Genomic DNA, 21,590 nt, shown 5'->3' on the forward strand with positions numbered 1-21,590 from the left:
GCATATGTCAGTTACCTGTTCCCTTCTAAGGTTCCATTACCAAAGCTTATACAAGATTTAATCAGCGTGGGACCACAATTAACAGAAAGGAAATTCTCATTAGAGTCAACGCTGGTTCGAGTACTAGTGCTGTTGCTAAACAGCGAATCACTGCTATGATAGCTGTAACTACTGCTATTCATCTTTACATCCAGAGCACAGATCTTCCGGCTGTTTGCATTTGCTGAAAAATGAAAATAAAACTCCTGCAAAATGTACAGCTTCTAGGGATGAAATTCCACTACTGGCTTTTGAAACACCTAGACTCCTCCTTTATATAGGCTTCAGTATGCACATTTAAAACCCAGCAATTAATTTTCTGCCAGCTCTTCAAAGGATTTTACCTGGGGCTATGTACGCTACCTTGCTTTTGGCTTCCCTACCTTGCATTAAGTTTTGCAAGTACAGACTAGGCAGCAACAATGGGGCGTCTCTAGGAAACAGACACACCAAATATTTTATTTAAGTGTCACTAAATAGCTATAAACCAAGTACAAACTAAAAGAACTCTTTGCGGTGTCTCTCAGACTCTTCAATGGAAAGTTTCAAAAAGGAGAGAAGGGAGAAATCCACACTCAACAGTGGAGTATAAATAACTTCCAGGCTGGGCTGACTCCTTTCATTCAAATAGGACTGCACAATAAAACTGGGGGAGTAACAGGGTCAATCAACTCATTACAATATCATCTGAGACACCTATACACCATCCAACCTACTGTCATTCCCGCACTGTCCAAGCACGCATCTTCACTAACTGCCCTGTCCCACTACACTGTCCCCCTGAAAATTTCTCTTCATCTTCTTCCACATTCACAGCCAAATTCTTCCAGCTGTTTTAACCAGAAAATAAGTAAGAAAAATATGATCACTGCTTTCAAGTTTACTTTTTAACTCAGATTTTGGGATGGGGTGATTTTTTCAGTATTTCACTTTCTGCTTTTAGAATCCTTGAACAACCACACCCATCCCATAAGGCGACTATGCAGCAGAGCTCAGCAAAGGCACAGACACACCCCTGCAGCAATGCCAAACTCTGCTAGTTTTGCAAACTAGAGCTCAGTTTGGCACTCTCCTCATTGACACCATGTTAATTTTGATCCCATATACCAATCTGGCCACACATTGTCTGTTTGTATTGATACTTTGAGATGTATTTGACAGACATGCAAGCACAGTTTTACTACTCACCAGGTTTCAGTATTGGCTAGTCACACTTTTGCCACAATCAAATTTCACCCCAGCAGCTGTACCAGTACCTCATAATGATGAGATGCACTGGCAACCAGTGCAACAAACACGCATTATGTTATTTTGTCCACATCAATCAATACTTTTAATTTTGTGACTAAACCAGAAGCACTTTCTGACACTTTCTCTCTCATTTTACAGTCATCATCACATGTAGTGACTATCACCATATGACCTGTCATAAGTGTGTTTACCCGTCCTGAAATATGGGAAGGAAGTTAGGTTCATGTTTGTTTATCTGTGCTCAGACCATATAAAAAATAGAAATAAACTAATGTCATTTACACACATTCTCAACAAAGATAATCCTGCTTTCTACAAGTATGAACAGAATTTCTATTGGTGAAGCCAGACACTTTAGTTTCAGCAGGTTAGGACAGATCAACCTACAAGATCTAGCAGGCTGTATTTCTGCTGCTGCTTTCCATTGTTCTGCTCTGCATAAGAGGGAAAACTCAGTGTGGACAGCTTTGTATTCCTCTATAGGAACTTGGTCCACACTTCGGTGCTGTGAATCAACACCTCCTACTGAATCTGCCACTTCAGTCATGCTCTTGCCCTTGTAAACCTGACAGATGTTAGGTCAGTTCTGACTGTCTTTGTCCTCTGACTGAAATCTCCCTTGCTAAGGACTTCCTATACAATGGTCTGGATTCCTCACACTTAGTTTCATGTACCTAAACCAGAGAGAGAGGTCACCCTGTTGTCACCAGAAAGTCAGCTACAAGATTCTCTAGGGAGTGATTCAGATCTTAGATGTCTCCTTTGATGCATAAAGTCAAGCAGAATGAATCCAGATCCAGGCGTCTATATCTACCCACAGGTAGAAGTCTCAAAAATCATTTAGGAGGATTTTTAAATTAATAAATGTGTCTCCCACAGAACTTAAAAAGACATACCATTAAAAAAATGCTCTCAGACTGCATCAAGACTTTAATCGTGCTTAATATGTCATCAGTGATGTAAAAAGTGTCCCACAGCCTACTGTCATGGAAGGCTACTACGCCGTCCACATCTAAATGTTTGGTTTGCTCCCAAGTACCACTACCTTTTTAAATCTCTACAATGCTGTGCACCAAGAAAAATACACATTTCATGTAAAGGATGAGGATGGTCCTTATATGAAATCAAGATGGAATGAGACAGTGAAGCGGTACAAATCCAACTTTGACAAAGTGCACAAAGAAAGTGTCATATATGTGCCTAAGTGCTTTGATGATCTGAGGAACAGATGTAGTTCATCACAACTGTCTGAGCACACCAAAGTTGTTTATGTCTGGACCTGCCTCTAGGCAGGTAGAGAATTTCAGACCTTGAACAAAGGCAGAAATGCTTGATCTAGAAAAATAATATCATCATCATAGAAGACATCATCATAGAAGAAGACATTTACAAATTTCAATATGGTTTAAAACAACAGGAAACATATTAACAAAGCCTGTCAAATATTCATTAGCATACCTCTCCACTTCAGGCCGAAGGGTCTTCTCTCTTTCCAGCATGGCAATAATCAGCTTTCCCCATTCTTTTTCTATATCATTTGGATGGTAGCCTTGAGAAAGTTTGATGCGTCCAAATTCTATCCAGACCTTAAAAATTCATATGCACTTGTTATTTTACGCCACAGAAAATAAACTTCTATATATTTCAATGATGTTAAAACTTACCTCTAGTAGTTTATATAGATGTTTGATTTTTGATTTATCTGTCTCCTTCGGTGGAATTTCTGTTTCTTTAAACTGCAAATATTGATTGTAAAGTGCCTACAGAAACATGAAAAATAACATCAAGTTTTATTTACAGTGTATATAACTTTAGTCTCCAAACCTTCTTTTAATATTCTTTACAAGCTTATAATTATACTTTTAAAACTAGAGTTCTACAAAAAACAATCAGTGACAAGGTAAAGATTTACTTTTGATTATTCATATGCTAGCAAAGTATTGATTATATTTTGAAAAGGTTAAGGAGTAGTACTGTTCTACAGTTGACATGATTTTATAAATCAACAAGCACGTCATTTGTTCAAGTATGCTTTGAGTCAGTAAGATAAAATGTAATTCCAACAAGCTGTCCAAGCCACCACCCCTCACCTTCAACTCCACAGGATTATTGGGAAATGTTCTGTCAGACATTATCGCGACATGGTGTCTGATCCACTGCATGAGGTAGTTCACCATATTCTGATATTCAACCCATTTGACTTCCACATCCTGCCAAAGCAAAACCCAGATTACAGAAGAGGTGAAAATAATCAAGAACTCATTTCTGCTTCAGCTTTGAAGACTTCACATATATAGAAAATAGATTTTGAAATTCTGAGACAATATTTATTTGCTCTTTAAAGATCAGTTAAAGTTTTCGAATATCTGATTACTGTCTTCAGTTTTGATCTCAAATAATTCTACTGAAAACAAAATATTTTCTAGATTAATACATTTCAAGCTGGTAAGAATCAGAAAGGCATATTTATAAACTCACAAGTGAAAAGTTAGAACTTTGACTCAATCTTTCTCCAGGCATATCGTTTTCAGTTAAGCTAAGTTAAGTTAAGCACAAATATTTTCATGCCCATGACATGAAACAGCTAAGACTCTAAAATGTCAGCCTAGAAAAACGATGTCAAAGAAAAGTGTGACATCAGTCCTATGGAAGATCTAGCTAACATTCTGGATCTGAAATTCAGAATTTTATTAATGTAGCTCACACACTACACAAGTGTTGTTTTCCTTACATTTGCACTGATGCCTTCACCACCTTCTGGTACTTTTGGAAATGCATCATAAAGTGATGACACATAAGTTATTACTGACTTCTCATCAGGTGAGGAAACATCGACATCTAAAAGAGCAAGACAGAACAGTGCTTTATCACATAGTTGTAAGAATGCCCACAGCTACAACCTGCAGGCAGATTGGGTTTTATTTTAGTGTTGGGGGTTTTGCAACAAAGCCATCTGTAAATCTCTTACCTTCAGGATCCAGGAGTCTGGCAACACCAAGTTTTTCTGCTACAAAAAAAGCATGTTCTAAATTTGCGAGGTTGCTTTGAACAGCAACGGTATTCATGTCTATCAGGTCCGGCCTGTCAAATAAAAACAGCAACACTTGATTACAACTCTTTACCTGTTTCAAATTACTGCTGTACTGGTAAATCAAACCATGAGCATGGACAGACACAGCAGCAGAGTGTTCATTATAAAAGAATTTCATTTAAATCAGTTGAATAAGCTGAGACCACTGCTAACTGAGAAACACAAGCAGCAGAAAACTACAATATTCTGCTCTTCATGTACAAGCTGGTTTCCAGCTATCCCTTGTATACACCTCTATTTTCTTATGCATACTTATTCATGAGCACTGACATTGTATTTCAACACCTTGTCCTTTCCACTGCCCTTGAGGAGATTAAATTCATTTTTCTCTTTTACAGAAGGGAGTTACTTTCTACTGCTTTCACAAGTTTTCAGTCATGCTGTATCAAATTCTTCAGCATGTGTCAGAAGCCACACAGTAACAAAGTTTAGTCACAAAAACATCACTTTAATCTTTTCTGATGAGCTTTAAAGAGGTCTTCAAACACATTTAAGCCCTGCTTTCAGATATACATTGGTGCCAAATCTCTTATAGGTAACTCTCAGTCCCATGCACTTAAACCTCCACACCTCATCCTGCTAGATTCCATTTCCAGCCACAATATGCTTGCTTTAATGGAATAACTGTCTTAAGCCAATCTCGCCTATAAATATTTCTAAGGCTCATAATTATAATCCTTACCAGCATCACTACTTTAATGTTTTAAATTAATGCAAAACTTCAAAACTAATATTGTCATTGATGTTTGCTATGTAGGAGTTGCGTTTTAGATCTTGTGATTCTCAGTGTGTTACTCTTTGCCTCTTTCAGCACTTGGAATTCTCACAGCTATCCAACAAAAGAAATAAGGGATTTTCAAACAAGCTGAGCATATTTGAAAGCTCATCTCATTAAAGTCAACTAGAGCCACAAGGGTCTGAAACCTTTGCTACTGAAATCCTACACTACTGAAAACCAGACTCACCATGAAAAAAAACAACCTAAAACAAAAAAAAAAATGGCATACAACTTTCAGCGAACAATTCAGTTTTTCAATTTTCTCATTTTTGCTTCTAGAGAAACTATTTTTTTAATTTTATCAAGTAGAAGTTTTAAATAATTGCAATAGATAGAAATAAAACTGTTAAATACAATTGTTCAAAACTAACATTTCATTTGGCAGCACCCTAAATTCCCTTGATAACAAAATGGTATTAACTTCAGGAAACTCAGTACAATTTTGTCTTTGAACTAACTACAAGGGCACTGTAAATAAAAATCTATTTCTTTTCAGCCATTTAGCATCACTGTGTTCCTTGTGTTCTTTTGAAGACAAGTCTACAAGACAGATAATAACACTGCACCCATTATGCCTTGAAAGAACATTTAATAATAACAAAATGTAAGCAGTGCAATATAATCCTCCTAAGGCAGCGGGACTTTCCACTTCCAATACGCTTAGTGGGAGCATGATCAAGCTCACGCTGTTCTTCTCCAAATTTCAGTGCAACGAAAACAATGCAATGAAACCAATATCAGCTGTTGCTCTCAGCAGCACAGAAAATCCACGAAAAATAAAAGACAGTATTAGAAAAGAAAACTGAGCACCTCCATCTCCTGTTTCAGCCACAATAATGGAGATGGTATGAGTAATAAAGATTGCTTTAACAGCAGTTCTGACAAGAGAATCAGGTTTTTGTAATTGTAACACTGTAGCTTAGGTTATTATTTTCCTCCCGCCTTCTTTACATTTGTTTCACATTTGATAAAAATGTCCCAAGAATAATCACTTGCACTGCCTGCTCAATTGCCAACTTTCAGAACACGAAAGGACATGTTGTAAAAGCCTTGACTATTCCCAGAAAACAAGCTGCAAGCTGCAGAGACACTGACACAATAATCTCTTTAGAATAAAGCTTCCATTTAGTTGAAGAAGAGGTAACATTCTCACAGCGACACAGGTAACGAAATCAATAACAACAACTGCTCTTTCATAATAAATCATTTTATATCAGTTCTGCAGCTTCATCACCCAGTTGAAGAAGAGCCTGCTCTGTAGAGATGTAGAGATGTCTCCACGCCTTTTAAACATATTTTCCCATCCCTGCAACTCCTACCAGCATTGGATTATAATAGTTTCCCTTTAAGAACAAGGAAAAATTGCAATGAATACTGTCATTTCCAGTTAATTATACATTTAGCACATAGTATACGGAACTAGATTAACTGGTCTATATTTTTCTAAAGTCTTGATGTACAAGAAAATACTACAGAAGATGGCATTCATGCCTGTCTTAATGGCGCATGTATTTGGCTCTTTAAAGCAGACATAAGGCTCAACAGCTGACTAAGAACAAGTCCACTGATGGCTTACAAAAGGGAAAAGACAAGTATTATCACCTGAATGCAAAAGCACCTGGCACAAGGCACAGCAAGATCATGCAGCCTAGGGCTTGGGGCCTCCCCCTCTGCAGATCACCCTTTCCTCTTCACAAGTACTAGAGGGATATATTACAAATCCACAGGGAAAGGAGTTTACCTACCAGAGCTCAGTAAAGGACTTTTTTTTTTGCCTGAGCAAAATGCATCCAAAAAAACATGGCTCAGGAAATCACTGATTACCATATTGTTCCTTTTGTTTAATAGTGGGGATTTTTGCAATTCTAAATAGAAATAAATGCCATTTTTACATGCTATAAGCTTGCAGATATACCTGTCCACTAAACTCAAAATAACTGTTGAAATCACAGTTGTGATGAGTATCCTCTAATAAATATTTAATTGTTGTCGTTGAAGTAGATTTAAAAGCATTGTCCATGCATTTTTAAGGCTATAGAGCAAATATATGAGTTTTGTAGAAGTTATTTGTAATGTATTATAAATATATTTTATATTAACTTGCATAGCATTATTAAGTAGTTTTATGCATAATCAAGAACAAATTAAACTAAATGCCCTTTAAGTAACATACAATGACTCTACCTTCTGTCATAATATTGTGAGTCATCTTATGGCAGATTTTTCAGTGGGCTGGGGCCTTGCCATGAAAACACACAAACATCCCAAACCCCAGTCGAGTTGGAACATTCCATGCAAAGAAGATGCTTCTGCTGCAGCCACACCTAAGTCAAGGGTTTGGCTTCCACATTGAGAGTCATTAATCATTTAATTTATTTAAAAAGTGCTGCTGCCATTTGAGATCTTAGTGTAGGTGTTAGAAATTAGATACAATTTGTATCAGAAGTGATGGGGAAGAAAGTGTAAATAATAAAACATGAATTAGGAAGCTGACAAAATTATGATAAATTCAGAAAACAATATCTAGTACCACAAAGAGAGGGAAGAGAACAATGTATGAACAGCAGCAGAAACTTCTGGTCTGCAGAGACTCCTTGAAATCAGAGTTGTGCATAATAAATAACATTAGGTACATGTAGATCTTCTCATTGCCAGAACTTAATACCTAGCAAAATAGTTTAAGATCCAAATAAGCAGCTATAACATTTGCCCATTAAAATAAAATATGATATTTGAAGGGGATTTAATACCTCAAAACAGAAAAATATGTTTAACTGAACTTTATTTTCTCAATGGCGAAGAAATCACATCCTTCTCACTCTTCTGGGATGACACTTGCTCAAGTTACAACAATGTTAAATTTTACTAAAACATATATATTAAAGTAATATTCCACATGAAAATTCTGTTAATGCATTCAGAAGGCTGAGAAACCTGAAGTTATTTACATGAACCATCAAAACTGTTTAACCTCCACAATTCTTTCTCAGTCAAAACTCTGTATGCTGCCTGAGTAATAACCTGCTATTAAAGGATATTTCATTCTTGGCTTATATTTAGTTGAAACACTAACTATTTACAGATGCATGTCTATTCTTCAGACATCCCAACATATTCTATCAAGACTTCCCACAGAAAAAGAATGAATGTTTAACTGCACTTAAAATAAGAAAAGCAAAAGCTGTCAGGTGCCCTAACATTAATTAATCCCCTAACAATATACAGAGCTAACTCAGGTAATTCCTTCTATTGTGCATGCCCTTGATTTGACAAGCACTGAATTTAATAAACCTACTGAAGTTGCCTGTCCTACCTTTGTTAGCACGGTAAAGCTTTACCTGTAATTTGCCATACCGAGTAATTTAGATAAATACACAACTGTGGCATTGCAATATCAAAGATCTTTTAGATAAATGTGGAGTTCATCTTTAGCCATGGAAAACAAACCCTAATCACAACTTTGCAGTAAGTTTGCAATGCAGGTTTCAAATTTAGTACAAACATGAATGAAACTAGAAAGGATCTGTAGTCCTTCCAGTACCTTTAAAATCAGTTTTTACACTCTTAGTACTAAGAGCTGTTTCCATTATTACTAAACCAGTAATGATACAGCAACTTCAGCAATTTTTGGCTATGCTAAAATTTAAATTGGAGGCTCATAAATCAACCTCAACCCACACCATGAAAGCCACAAAAATAATCATAAATAATGTACTTTTCCTTGAACTGTGAATACCAAAAAGACAATGAAGAAACCCAACTAAACAATTTTTCTCCTCTGCATCCTGAGAATATACCCTCCAGACCACAGCAGTGGCTGCTTGACAGAATGGCTTTCCAGTGGGATTAGTACAGCTACAATGAGGAAGAATGGTGAGGTACTGTAATGAGTTCAAACAATTTCCCAAAGGCTTCTTGTCCTGCCTAAGAGGCAACATTTCTCCATGTGCCACAAATTTGCCAAAAGCGTTCTCTGAAGACCAAGACATTTCCCTATGTGATTTACCACTGGCACATATGCCCCCACTGCTCAGACACCACATCCTTTTGAATCAGATCTTCTGACACCCTTAGATGTCCTGGTCTTTGCCAATCTGAAAGTATGAAACTTGTGAAACCTGAATTAAAAAACCTGGCCTTCCAACAGAAAGTTGAATAAAACTTTACATTTTATTCCCATTAAAATGACAAGCGAAAAGCTTTGATTTCATCCCAGTTTGGGTTGTTTTGGGTTTTTTTTTGAGGTTTTTGGTTTTTGTTTTTTTTTTAGTTACTGCAAAAAGAAAACTGTTATTCAGCTGCTACTTAGCAGTAGGATCCAGCACAACAGATATAGAGATCATTTTAAGTTCAGATCTGAAATTGATCAACCAAGCTGACTGGAAGTCACCCATCTAACACCCACTAAGGCTAACCACCACCACAACACAAGATGCTAAAATTGCAAGCACACTGCTGGCACTATTTTAATACAGCCTTTACTAAGTGCCATCACAGAATTCTTCTGAGTGTATCCGGTTAAGCTCCAGGTTAGTCAACTTGCCATTCGTAAATCCATTAGAAATACACTCAGACAAGTAATATTAAAAGCATATCAATATTTTTAAGCATCCTAAATGCAGTTTATGTTTTCCCAAATTTCCAATTCTCAACACTGAGTTCATTTATTCTACACAACAAATCCTGTTGAAAACAGTAGGAACGACACAATGAGATACATAGAAAGGAGGGTGCAACACAACCAAAGTCACATTTTCTTTGTGTTAAAGCTGGGTTACAATAAAGTACAAGTCACAAAACAGCAAGCCAAAACCAGCAGACCCAACTAATCTCTTTATTTCAAACATATCCCCTAGCATTTTAAGGCTTGACACTGTGTAATATTTAGTTTCTTTCTCATTCATTCCCCAAGGGTGTTCAACGTGTTTCTGCAAACTGAGGCACTATTATCCCTCCCCTTAAGGAATGTATTCAAGTCAGTACCTGAGTAGTTGCAACATGTTTTAACATCAGAGGGATTCCACATGCACTGCTGGCCAGGAGCTTAGTGTTCAACCAACCATATATACACAGCAAATCATCCTGGGTAAGGTTGAAACAGCTTGTTCCAAACCAGAACAGTTATTTAGCAGGCATAAATCTAGCTTCTCTGTTCTATACCACATTCAGAAAAACATCCACTTCATAATTCTGAAAGCATACTGTGTTATGATAGCAACATTTCAAAAGCAAAGCACTGTGACACTGGAAAATTTGTCTCTCTCACTTTATCTAGCATTTATGGACCTGTTATATTGCTGTTTCCTCTGGGAACACACTGTAGCTTCTATTCCTCTTCCTCCCAAATGAAGCACTCAGTGTACCTACACTTCTTCCACGCTGCATTCACTGTTAGCCTCTGTCCCTCCTTTTTCTGGGAACAGGAGCCATTTCCTCACTCACTCTCTACACTGTATGCTGCTTAAAACCACAGGCTTTGTCATTAAGGCCTCATTAAGGCCTTGCACAAAGTTTACCAGTAACAAAGGCTCCTCTGTACCAGATCCCTGTATTTCTTTAACAGAAATTCTTTAATACAGTAAAAACAGTTTTTCTTGTGCTCAAAATGTGCCTCTTAACTCTATCACCAACTTCCCTCTTTGTAGCATTTCTAATCCTTGCTAGGTGGGGCCAAAGTTTATAGAAACTGTCTGCATGTGGCCTTGGCAAGCCTTGGAACACCATTACATGAAATAACCTCACTTGTTTTCTTGTCTTAAACCTTCCACGTGTATACTATAGTCCTGCTGGCTTGTCACACTGCTGCCTGACCTGAGTACATTTTATCCGTTTTCTCTCCTAACCAGTCTTTCACATTTTCTATGGTTGCTGGCATTCACCTGGGAGTGCAGACATAACTGGACATGTCTGAGTGTACAGGAGGCAGACCAAGGTGACCTTTAGTTACTTTAGTCCTTCCCACAGCGTGGCTGTGGCCCCTTGTGAGCACACTCAGCCAGGCAAGGCATGAGCCCAGTGCCAGGGACAGCACTGCCCCAGGAGAGCTCCAAGGGACCTGTGTACCCTGTCTGTGGGGCAGAGGGGGGGTCCAGCCGAGCAGACCAAGCCCTGCTGGACCTCCTACCCTCAGGGCTGGAAAGCAGGAGCTGGACCCACTTCATTTACTAGAACAGACCTAACACCTGAGACTAGAACTTTAAAAATGTATTTTTAACTGGGAACTGAGCTTGCAGTGCTTCCTGAACAGATGCTGTTTTTCACCATACAGGCACCACTGAAGCTACTCATTAAATGCTATAATCTAGTTACACAAGAACATAATGCTTTTGCTGGAATCCTTTTATAAATGCTAAAATCGAAATTAACTCTCTACTATAAAAGCTGTGAGAATACAAAAATCAAATGTATAAAGGAGGGCACACATTTTTATAAAAAACATATGTGTGATATTAATCTGATCCTATCCTCTACACTTAATCTTTTTTCTCTAGAAAATAAGATTAGTTTGTCTGTGATAATGTCTGTTTTCTGAATATCAACAGCCATTGTCCTTAATGGAGCACCTAAAGGTGACAACAAACTGTAAATGTTACAGCTATTATTTTTACTATTTCTTAAATTCTATTTCAGACACTTTTTAACTGAAATTTCCTGTAGTTCTTATGTACCAAAGGTTCACGGCAGTCTGAGATCAAAACAATAGGTTTACTACTTTGGTATAACTTTTCATCTGAATTTGCTGTAAAAGAAGTATATGTGCCAAGTGCAATGTAGATCTATAATTTAGAATACTAGCTCTCATCTGGCATGACTCCTACTGAAATAAGCGCAGCTTTCACTCTCTATATAAAAAAAGATGTTTCTATATATAGGGGATATAACTGGGATACAGTTCTAATAAATTAGTGGTTCTTCTTTCTGGTCAAAAGGCATGTACAGAAAAAAAAAAACACAAAAAAAACCCCAAACAAACAAACAAAAAAACCAACACAACACCACCCAAAAAAACAATCATACAAAAAAAAAATCAAGATAATTTACCCAAAACAGCCTAGTGACTAGAAATACTTAAGACTGAATGAACATTCAAGGGTATAGGTAGTCATATCTCCAGAAAAATCTGGGCATTACACCCAGATTAAAGTCTGCCTACAACTTCAAAGTCTGGCTTACAGGTTTGTGCTACATACTATATGATGGTACAAAAGAAATATCACGTAATTTTGAAACTGCCTGAAGTCAGATTTCTTACAACACAACATATTGAATAAAATAACATTCATCTTCAATGAAAAATTAAGTTATAAATGGCAAATGATATAACAGATGAGACATACAGCATATTCTTGAATCTTCTGGGTGTATCTGTAACCTTCACTAAAGGCCTAACCACATATCTGAAGAAAAGTGTGGAGGTTAAAAACAGTGTGATAGCTTATCTGTTTAAATACAAATATGGTTAGTGCCCAGTATTAAAACACACTTTTTAATGTTATAATTTGGTCTTTTTGTGTAAGGACAAGTATTCCCACAGGACAGAGCAGGTTTAGATTTGATATTGGGAAGAAATTCCTTACTGTGAGGGTGATGAGGCACTGGAACAGATGGCTCAGAATTGTGGATGCCCCATCCCTGGAAGTGTTCAAGGCCAGGCTGGATGGGGCTTTGAGCAGCCTGGTCTAATGGGAGGTGTCCCTGCCCATGCCCAGGAACTAGATGATCCCTTACGGTCCCTTCCAACCCAAACCATTCTATGATTCCATGATTAAACCAAACTCCAGGGCCTGCAGTGGAGCCCCCGCCAAGGCAGTTCTTGAGGTCAGCGTGAAGCCCTGTTCCCAGGGATTTAACCATTTACAGGATGTAAATGGAATCTTTCTAGACTCTTCAGAAGTTCAGCCAAGTAATCTTCAACTTTACCCAGTAAATACAAACCACTGCAAACTGCTGGAAATATAAAGAATCTTCTCACATAGAAAAAAAAATTACTTTTTTCTAAATTTGGTGGTGGGAAAAAAATCAAGTGGTATATGGATCCAAGTACCTCAAATAAAGCAATTTTTTTCCTCTCATTCCCATTATTCATAAAATTACTTTCCTTGATTTAAAGAGCACTACAAAATCACTGGCAAGTCATTCATACTCTTAATAGTAGTAAGAGAGAAAATAACCAACTGAAGGCCTTTATGAGAAGCTCGGACAACCCAACCCTCATTGCTCAAGGGGACAGAAAACAAATATCCTGCATTTGCTCAGGAGAGAGGGTGAATGACTCCAGTGTATGAGCTCCAGCACCTCTACACTGCCCACATCCCTGCTTGAGACTGCAAGTGGAGCACTGCCAGCACAGCTCTGGGTGCAGGAAGGATAGGGACACAGGGAAGAACCTGGGTCACCCATTGGGCCACCAGTATCCACCGAGGTGCTGCAGTGGGTATGACAGTGATGATAGGGAACTCCCAGCCTTAAGGAATATCTCCCGTGCTTCTTGGGGAGCAGGGAGACATGGCAAGCCCATGCACTATTCCTGCAGTTCTGAACCACAAATCTCAGCTCGCTTGTACGAAGAGGTGCTAAGATCCTCTGTCAAGACAGAAAAACAAAAGAAACAACTCTAACCTGCCGTTAAGAGAGGGCAGGCTGCCAGTTCTGCTGAAGGGAGAGGCTCCCTGCCTGCTGGCAGCTGAGTCACAGCCCAGTTCCTCGCCCAGCCCTTCACAGCTTCAGCAATTTCCTGAAGTCTTGAAGCTGGTATGTACTTGCAATTAAAAAAAAAAATCACATATGCCTGGAGAGGAGGTAATTATGACCTGCCACTCCTATCCTGTCACCTGGAACTGGACAGTGACATCTCCCTGTCTCATGGACCACTGACTGCAGGGATCATGTTGGACTCATATGGCTTGTGCTCTCGATGGTGCATCCAGAGAAGGTCTCTCAGCCTTGGTGCCAGGGCTGTGGACCAGGGCTGTCCTCTGGGAGCTGCTGGTGCTCTGACCTCTGGCCCAGAGCTAAGCTACGGCCCCTGCAGTGGTGCAGCCAAGCTGCAGGCACCACATGTGGCAGGTCCAGCTCCAGCACAACCCCAGGGAGGTCCCAGTGAGAGGGCTAGGGCTGCCCTGGTGCCCCCCCGGCTGCCCCACACCTGACTGGGGCAGTGGAACAAGCCCTGACTGCCAAGCCCTGCCCTGATGGACCTCTTGAGGGACCTCCAGCTGCTGTGCCCTGGCATGGTATGTGCCCTCCATCCAACACCCAGCTTACTGTGGCTCAGCACAATTGCAGTTCCAGATTCAAATCTGGGTATTTGAGCCTTCTGGGTTTTACTGTCATAGCACTTAATATCATGCCCTTAAAATAAGGTCTGAGCCCAATTAAAGCCCTTTCAGGACTGGAAGTCAAGTCCCACCTGAAGAGCTCCATCCCCCATTTTCAAGGTTGATACTCCTCACACCCCAGGGTGCCTCTGTACAGAGAATTATCTCCAGTGAGCACAGCACACCTGGTGCAGGGGGCTGCCATGCTGCAACACGACCAACAGATGTGCCCCCATGGGGTTCTCCACATGGCAGCACCACGGTCCCACCCTACTGCCCAAGCAGGCACATCTGGTCATCCACCCTGGTGGAGCACACCAGCTGGCAGCACCCACAGGATGCTCAGACCAGCTCCTGACACCAGCTGTGATCCACAAACTGGGAGCTATTAAAACAGACAAACAGGGCAAATGGAGAATCACTGCCAGAACTGTGCAGGTCTTTTAGTGTTTAAACTACTTATTGGTCAGAAGACAAATGAAACATTAAAAGAGGTCTCTGGAGTAAAACTATGTAGTTAAAAATAACAAATGACTGTTTGGGAAGATCATTCCTCTCTTGTGAGCAATAGCTGGAAATTATTATCTCTGTTTTAATGGTACAAAACAAAAAAGGAATGAAACACAGAAACTCATTGAAATCAGTGAAGAATCTTACTTTCATTCCATTTGAAATGGAATCCAACAACCTGTAACTTCTCACAGCAAAAACACATTAGATAAGGTTGGTGAAAACTCCTGAGAAGGACAAAATCCATAGGTGAAGTTATGTTTACAGAAAGAAATTAAGCTCAATGGAAACTGGCACAGAAGCACACAAAATGGGGACTCTGCTCCCCAGTCACTGAATCACTTGCTTTGTGCAACACACTGGAGTCAAAGGTGCCTGTTCTTCCCTGTTGAAACACTGTCAATGAAACCCACGGAGTAATGCCAGAAACAGTGATCCAACAAAGCAATTCAGTCATATCCCAAGGTTTTAACATTTGCACAGCTGGAGGACAGGAATCAAGTTTTTCATTATTAACTGATCTGTACCATAATTATCAGTTGCTTGAGCAGTTAAGGCTACACTGCTCTGTGCAAGAGATACATAGCTCTGAAGAAGCTCTGGGAAATATTTTCCATTACTTCATCTCATTAAGTTCCTCCCTTTTTTTTTCTCTCCAATCCCTCTGTATCTTTCATATTGTTTATGTTTTCAAATACTTGCTTGTGCTATGTTCATTCCTCTGGTTGCTCTGTCCCAAATAAAACAGACTCGTCTTCTGCCAGCTATTTCCTTTTGTCTTGCCAATGTTTCTAAAAAAGACTTTCTTGCTGGCATGCACCTCCTCTCTGACCAGCTACTCAGAACAGAAGCATGTCAGAAAACAACCTCATTGACTGAGATGCAGCTTCGTTTTACCACAAAATTATGCACTGCCACAGCCAGCTTCTCTGGGACTTTCAGCACTGTGCATGATGCCTGCAGCCTTTATACACAGCCTGTGAGGAAAAGGCTGCACCTGTCTCTCATTTTACTTTAGTGTCCTACTCCCCATAAGGATCACGTGTGTGTTGTGTCTACCGAGACCACCTTCTGTGGTGGGCCAACTGGTCCCACAAAAGGAAATCTAAGAACAAAATAATCTACTCCAGGCTCTGTTCACTGGATATGCAAGAAAAAACACAAATTTGCCTTTGCTGTGGACACTCCTTCAAATTACACCAATGAAATCATGTACCCTTAAAACTTCCTTATTATGCTCTCCAGGGCATAGAGTACAAACTACACATGCTATGAGAAGCCCACAAAGCCTCGTGCAGGACAAGTTAGTACACACTGATTAACCCAGCAGGCAGAATACTCTCCCACGTGGCCCTCTTAAGACACAAACCTTCTTAGTCATTTCAGGAACGAAAAAATACACAATAAAGAAGAGACGTCACCAACCAAGAGAGAACAGTGAGCACATCAATGATTAAATCTCTGGCAAGCTTGATGCCAAAGTCAGCTTTGTCAAGAGAGACCTCTTTTCGCTTAGAATCCAGAATCAGAAATCCTCTCCTATCAGCAGACACTTTCAGCTGTATTTCAAATTAATATTCTGTACCCTTTAGTCTCTAGTCACAGCCACCAGTGACTCTACAATGTCTGCTTAACTTTGTAAGGGTAAGGTCACAAAAGCACAAATCTCTTCTCAGACTGAGAACATTCAAGCCAGCTGGTCACATTTTCCATGAGAACACCCTTTTACAGGAAATGCATCTCAGAGTAGGTCTGGGCTCCACACACAAACACTGAAGAAGCTCTACACTCCAGAGCCATCCAAGGGTAAAATCACACAAGGAAGAGGATGGGGATCTCAGACATATCATACAGTCATACAGTATGGTTTTCACCAGCACTGAAGTTTCGGACTCTGGTGATCAGTTCTGCCTCTACCTCACCTACACTTAAACATCAGTATGACAAAAAAGGACTGTGGAGAAGACTGAATTCTGGAAACATACTTCATAGCAGCTTGAACACGCCCCATGAAAGATGTACAGGAGTCCTGGAAGTACTTCTCTAAGGAGGGACATGCAAAGTTAACAAGGCATCCTTTGGCTGAAAGGAGCAGGAAATCACCAGGGAAGAATCAGTGTCATCTCCACAGCTGCAGTTCTATTACAACATAAAGCAAGAGCCCTCTTTCTTTGTATATTAAAATGCTGTAATTAACATTTTCCAAGGGAGCAAACAGAGTACTTGCCTGTATTTATGAATGATGGCATTAAATAACCTTCCATCGCGCCAGCAGGTAGTGAAATTTTCACAACGTATTCCAGCATAACCCTCTGTTGTTTGCTGTGACCACAGGAGCAGTCTCTCTTTAGCAGACATGTCCTCTGACTCCCCAGTAACATGGATATCAGATATCTAAAACAAAGTTAATGTAAAAATTACAGTTACATCTAATCCATAAGAATGTTTAAAATATTGCAGAAAAATCACTCTTCGTTGCTGGAGAATTTATTGTCTGGTATCTGTGTACATGAATACAATTCTTTTTCAGGTACTGTATTAATATTCTTTTGTGTATTATCCTTATGCACTCTCAGTATCTTCAATATGAAATACAAAATTCACAGTTTTCTTCAGTTAGCCACTTCTCAGTCTCTTAATTTCTGGGTACAATATAACACTATTGCATAATGCAAAATACTTAATTGTTTATTTATGCTGATAATACAGTCTATTTTTAATGACACCTATTATGTATAAATGTTATATAAATATATATAAAATGCAATATGTTTTATATGTATATAGGCACACTTATACAATAACTATATTTCTATTATTCATAGCTATGAAATTCCTCTTTTAAAACAGGTTGATTTATAGTGCATGTTCTGGAATTCAGCGACAAAACAGTAATTCTGAGTGAAAACTGATAACAGTTTTAAGACAAAATTTTCTGAGAAGTATTTTGGGAATGACTAAAAGACTGAAGGATTATAAATAGAAATTTTGTCTGGTCAAGAAGGTTCAGTTTTGTAATATCTAAGGATTATCAATTCCTTATCAGGGAAAGCAGAAAAGTATTGGGAATTTTATATTCAAATACTACTTTATTATTATACTACAAATACTACATTAGATCATCCCCTAATGAAGTTCAGTTAGTTTCTTTGGAAAACTACCACAGCATAAATATGAAGCAGACAAACATGTATTGTTTATACCTCATGTTACAGAAATTGTACTCAGTGTAAAGGCAAACTCTAACGAGGAAGAAAAATAAGATGTGCCTTGGCAAAGGAAGGGCTATAGCATGTTTTCATTTTTCTAAGTGACCACCTATTACCACTTATCCAAACAAGAGACAATATAAGGTGTTTATTATGAACTACTTAGGAGCCCATGTACCACAAGGCACTGTATAACAACGTCAATATGTAGCTCAGCCATCAGGAAAAGCAGGCAGAGCTGCTTGGGCAGGGGCAAGAGGATTTGAGGCAATGCCACAGCTTGTGGGTAGACAAGAGGCACCTCTGTGAGCTCCCCTGGAAGAGGCTGCTCCCCACAGCACACACCCAGCCCTGCAGAGAGGCAGGGGTACTCTGGCTCCAGGGCCAGCCTGAGGCCACAGCTCAGGGCAGGTTTGCCCACAAACAACCCTGGGTGCTTGAGTTTGCTGCAGAAGAGCTGTACATTGAGTTGTGCCAATTCCAGCAATCCATTCTAGCATAAACCAAGCAGCTACACTCATGAGGTCAGCTGGGATGGTCATAACAAATTCTCCCAGCCTCAGAATCTCTGCACACAAAGATATCTTCTGTCTGGGCTCTGACAGGGGGAATTCCAACAGGCTAGGCTGGAACTTATGGGGTTTTCTTAAATTAGAGCCACACAAATCACAGTGCCAAGAATGATGTGTAACTTGCCTACTGATGTTGCCATGTCATGGCCCAAGACAACATAGTGGGAAGCACTGGGAAGCAGGGAACTAGAGGAAGAGCCTTAGAGATGGTCAGGGCAATGGAGCTCACCACAATTTCTGCTTTACTACCTCTCACACTTTCAGGGGATGATGAGCATTTACACCTATACAGTAAATTAGAAATAAATTTAATGTAGAGAAAAAAAAATTACATTACTTTCTATTCAAGTAACCACAAAATCACAAGCTGTGAATGCAGTCCTTCAGATACCTATCACAGGCCATTGTATCTGCTGGATCTACGTAAGTGAAACATACCAACACCAATGCTAGAAAGCAAAACAATTTTAACGGTTCAACCAGCCCCTAAATAACCTGACTGCATTTTTTGCATCCTATTGTCTCCAGCTTCAGCACATTTTTGAAGAAAGATCATACAAAAGGGGAAAAAAAAACCCTTTTTTTTTTTTTTTTTTCAAAACACAGTAGAGAACACATGCAGCTGTTCCTAGGTATCAAAATTTCTAGGTATTAAAATCCTGCAAAGAGTATTTACTGAATGAAATACAGATGGGATGAATCGTGTCTGTAAAGACAACAGAAAATACAATGTGGCAAAAGACCAACTTGTAATCACTCCGAAAATTTTCTTGTAAAAATCTAGGGAACTCAGCTTTAGTGCAAGACTTTTTTCCGTGGGTTAACTTTATTGTTTGGTATTTCAAAGCAAGAAAGCAAACTAAATGTTTTTTCAGTAGGTTTAGTTTCTATTCATCACAGAACAACCAGATCACAATATAAATGAAGTCAACCATGCACTGCTTATCCGGACAACGTTTCTGAAAGAGATGATGTCATCTCCAAGTGCCAGATGTATAGCATTAAAAAAAGAAAAAGAACAAACCCAAAACTATATTTTTGGCTGTCATTTTCAGAAAGTCCTCTGTGTGTAATCCTTAATTATCAGATTTTTTAATATACTCTAACATGAGCAAGCTAACAATGCAATTTGCTAATGGCCCTTCCTTACTGCTGAGTTCAAGCCCTTAGCTTCCTTCATGGTTAATTGAGCAGATAGCTCTGTACACTTCACATTGCAGAGAGTGCAAACACAGCATGTTTGAGTGCACATTAGATTCCTCTGGAAACAAGTAATTTCAAACATCAAGGTAACTTCTGAATACTCTACTAGTATCTGGTGTTAGATATAAACAACATTTTAGCCATGGACACAAACACAAGAATTTTTATTCTGAATATGACCATTAGGGAAGCTCACAGTTGACATTTTGGATGGCTAAAACAATAATTCAGTTTATTACACGAAGATCAACAGGGTTTTGATCCAAAATCTTCCAAGCACCCTAGTTAGCCATCTGAAGAGAAAGAATAAGGCTTTTCACTCATAAAGGTATCCCATTTCACCACAGGTTAAGGAACATTAACATCAGCCTGAGACCTGAAACAGCCTGAGCACTTCTGTTCTCTAAATAAAGTATTTCAGCTTTCAAGGCTAATATTTCAGAATTTTTAATAAACACTGAAATAGTATTTTAAAAGTAGAAATACTCTAAGTGAAATTGAAATACTCTAATTGAAATGTTGAGTCAAATGGTTATAATTTATTACACCTACAAATACAGGCTCTAGTTTGCAAGATGCCCTATTAACTTAAAACTTCTTAACAAGTAAAATACTACCACAATAAAATAAGCTGTAAGAGGAAGCGAGATACTTATCCACCAACTGTGCATTATCGTCAATATTTCTAACATCATTTCCCATAGAAGAAAAACCAAAGGATTATTAAACTAAGAATGCTAGAATAGAAAATAAATTAAGGGGAAATCAAATCTTCTACTCATAAAATGTACTCCTTCCAAGCAAAGTTTGTGTGAACTTTTTGTATCCCACAAGCCTATCATTTACTCACTATAAACTGCTTAAATAGAGAACATTTGTTCCTTAAGCATGGAAAGAATGAATTATAGCATTTGCATGAGTTTGAGCAGTTGTTTGCCAGAGATCCAGTTCTCCAAATTATCTCAAAGCCTGTGAATTAAAAGTTATGCAAGAAAAAGCAACAGAGGTAATTCTCTATATAGTTCTTCTATTTCAGGATCAAAGTCTTAACTGGCACTAAACACTTCTCTTGCTTCTAACTGGGAGAACATGTTCACTTCTGCTACTGCTTTTTCTGAGCTTGTAAATTACCCCTGCATCACACAGAATATAAAATCCAAACACCAAAAGACCTCCAGCTCTTTCTTTGCACTGATTTTAGTGATGCAGTTTGTAGCCCAAAGAGCAGAGCAGACTGGAGAAGACTTCCAAGATATCAACAGTGATGGTGGATTTCTGTGATTCATTTTCACATCGCAAAGAGAAGAGCAAGACTCAAGAGATAGCAGGAAGTCTACCCTCTGATTCCATCTTATCCCAAATGTTTTGAAGCAAGACTAAACTTGACATAATGTACTAAACTGCACAAAAGTACATAATGAGCTAGAGATACATGATTCTGGTGGTGTATCATCTCTCTCCTGGGCCACACTATGATCTGAGAAATGTTCATTAGGCTTCAGCAGAAAGTAAGAAACTTTTCTATCAAAGCTATTAATGAGTAGCCAAGAGCAATGCTTCAGCAGATCCCTCTAAGCTGAGTTCTGTAATCAGGAAAACAGAGGCAATGAAGTAGAACAT

General features: G+C 38.9%; 1 protein-coding gene across 35 annotated transcripts in view; it reads right to left on the minus strand.

The window, feature by feature from the left end:
* DST (dystonin) overlaps positions 1-21,590 on the minus strand; it is a 286,720-nt gene that overhangs the window by 141,900 nt on the left and 123,230 nt on the right. For 32 of the 35 annotated variants that reach the window (XM_072926480.1, XM_072926476.1, XM_072926483.1 and 29 more), the window contains 6 exons: positions 17,214-17,380; positions 4,259-4,371; positions 4,022-4,128; positions 3,381-3,500; positions 2,955-3,050; positions 2,749-2,876 (listed from right to left, as the gene is read on the minus strand). In XM_072926480.1, coding sequence (XP_072782581.1) covers positions 2,749-2,876; positions 2,955-3,050; positions 3,381-3,500; positions 4,022-4,128; positions 4,259-4,371; positions 17,214-17,380 — 731 coding nt within the window. Of the gene's footprint in view, positions 1-15; positions 2,691-2,748; positions 2,877-2,954; positions 3,051-3,380; positions 3,501-4,021; positions 4,129-4,258; positions 4,372-17,213; positions 17,381-21,590 lie in introns of those variants that run through there. The other 3 variants (XM_072926474.1, XM_030269476.4, XM_030269480.4) reach the window with 3 other exon arrangements.

This window comes from Taeniopygia guttata, chromosome 3 (assembly GCF_048771995.1).
Source record: "Taeniopygia guttata chromosome 3, bTaeGut7.mat, whole genome shotgun sequence".
NCBI lineage: Eukaryota > Metazoa > Chordata > Aves > Passeriformes > Estrildidae > Taeniopygia > Taeniopygia guttata.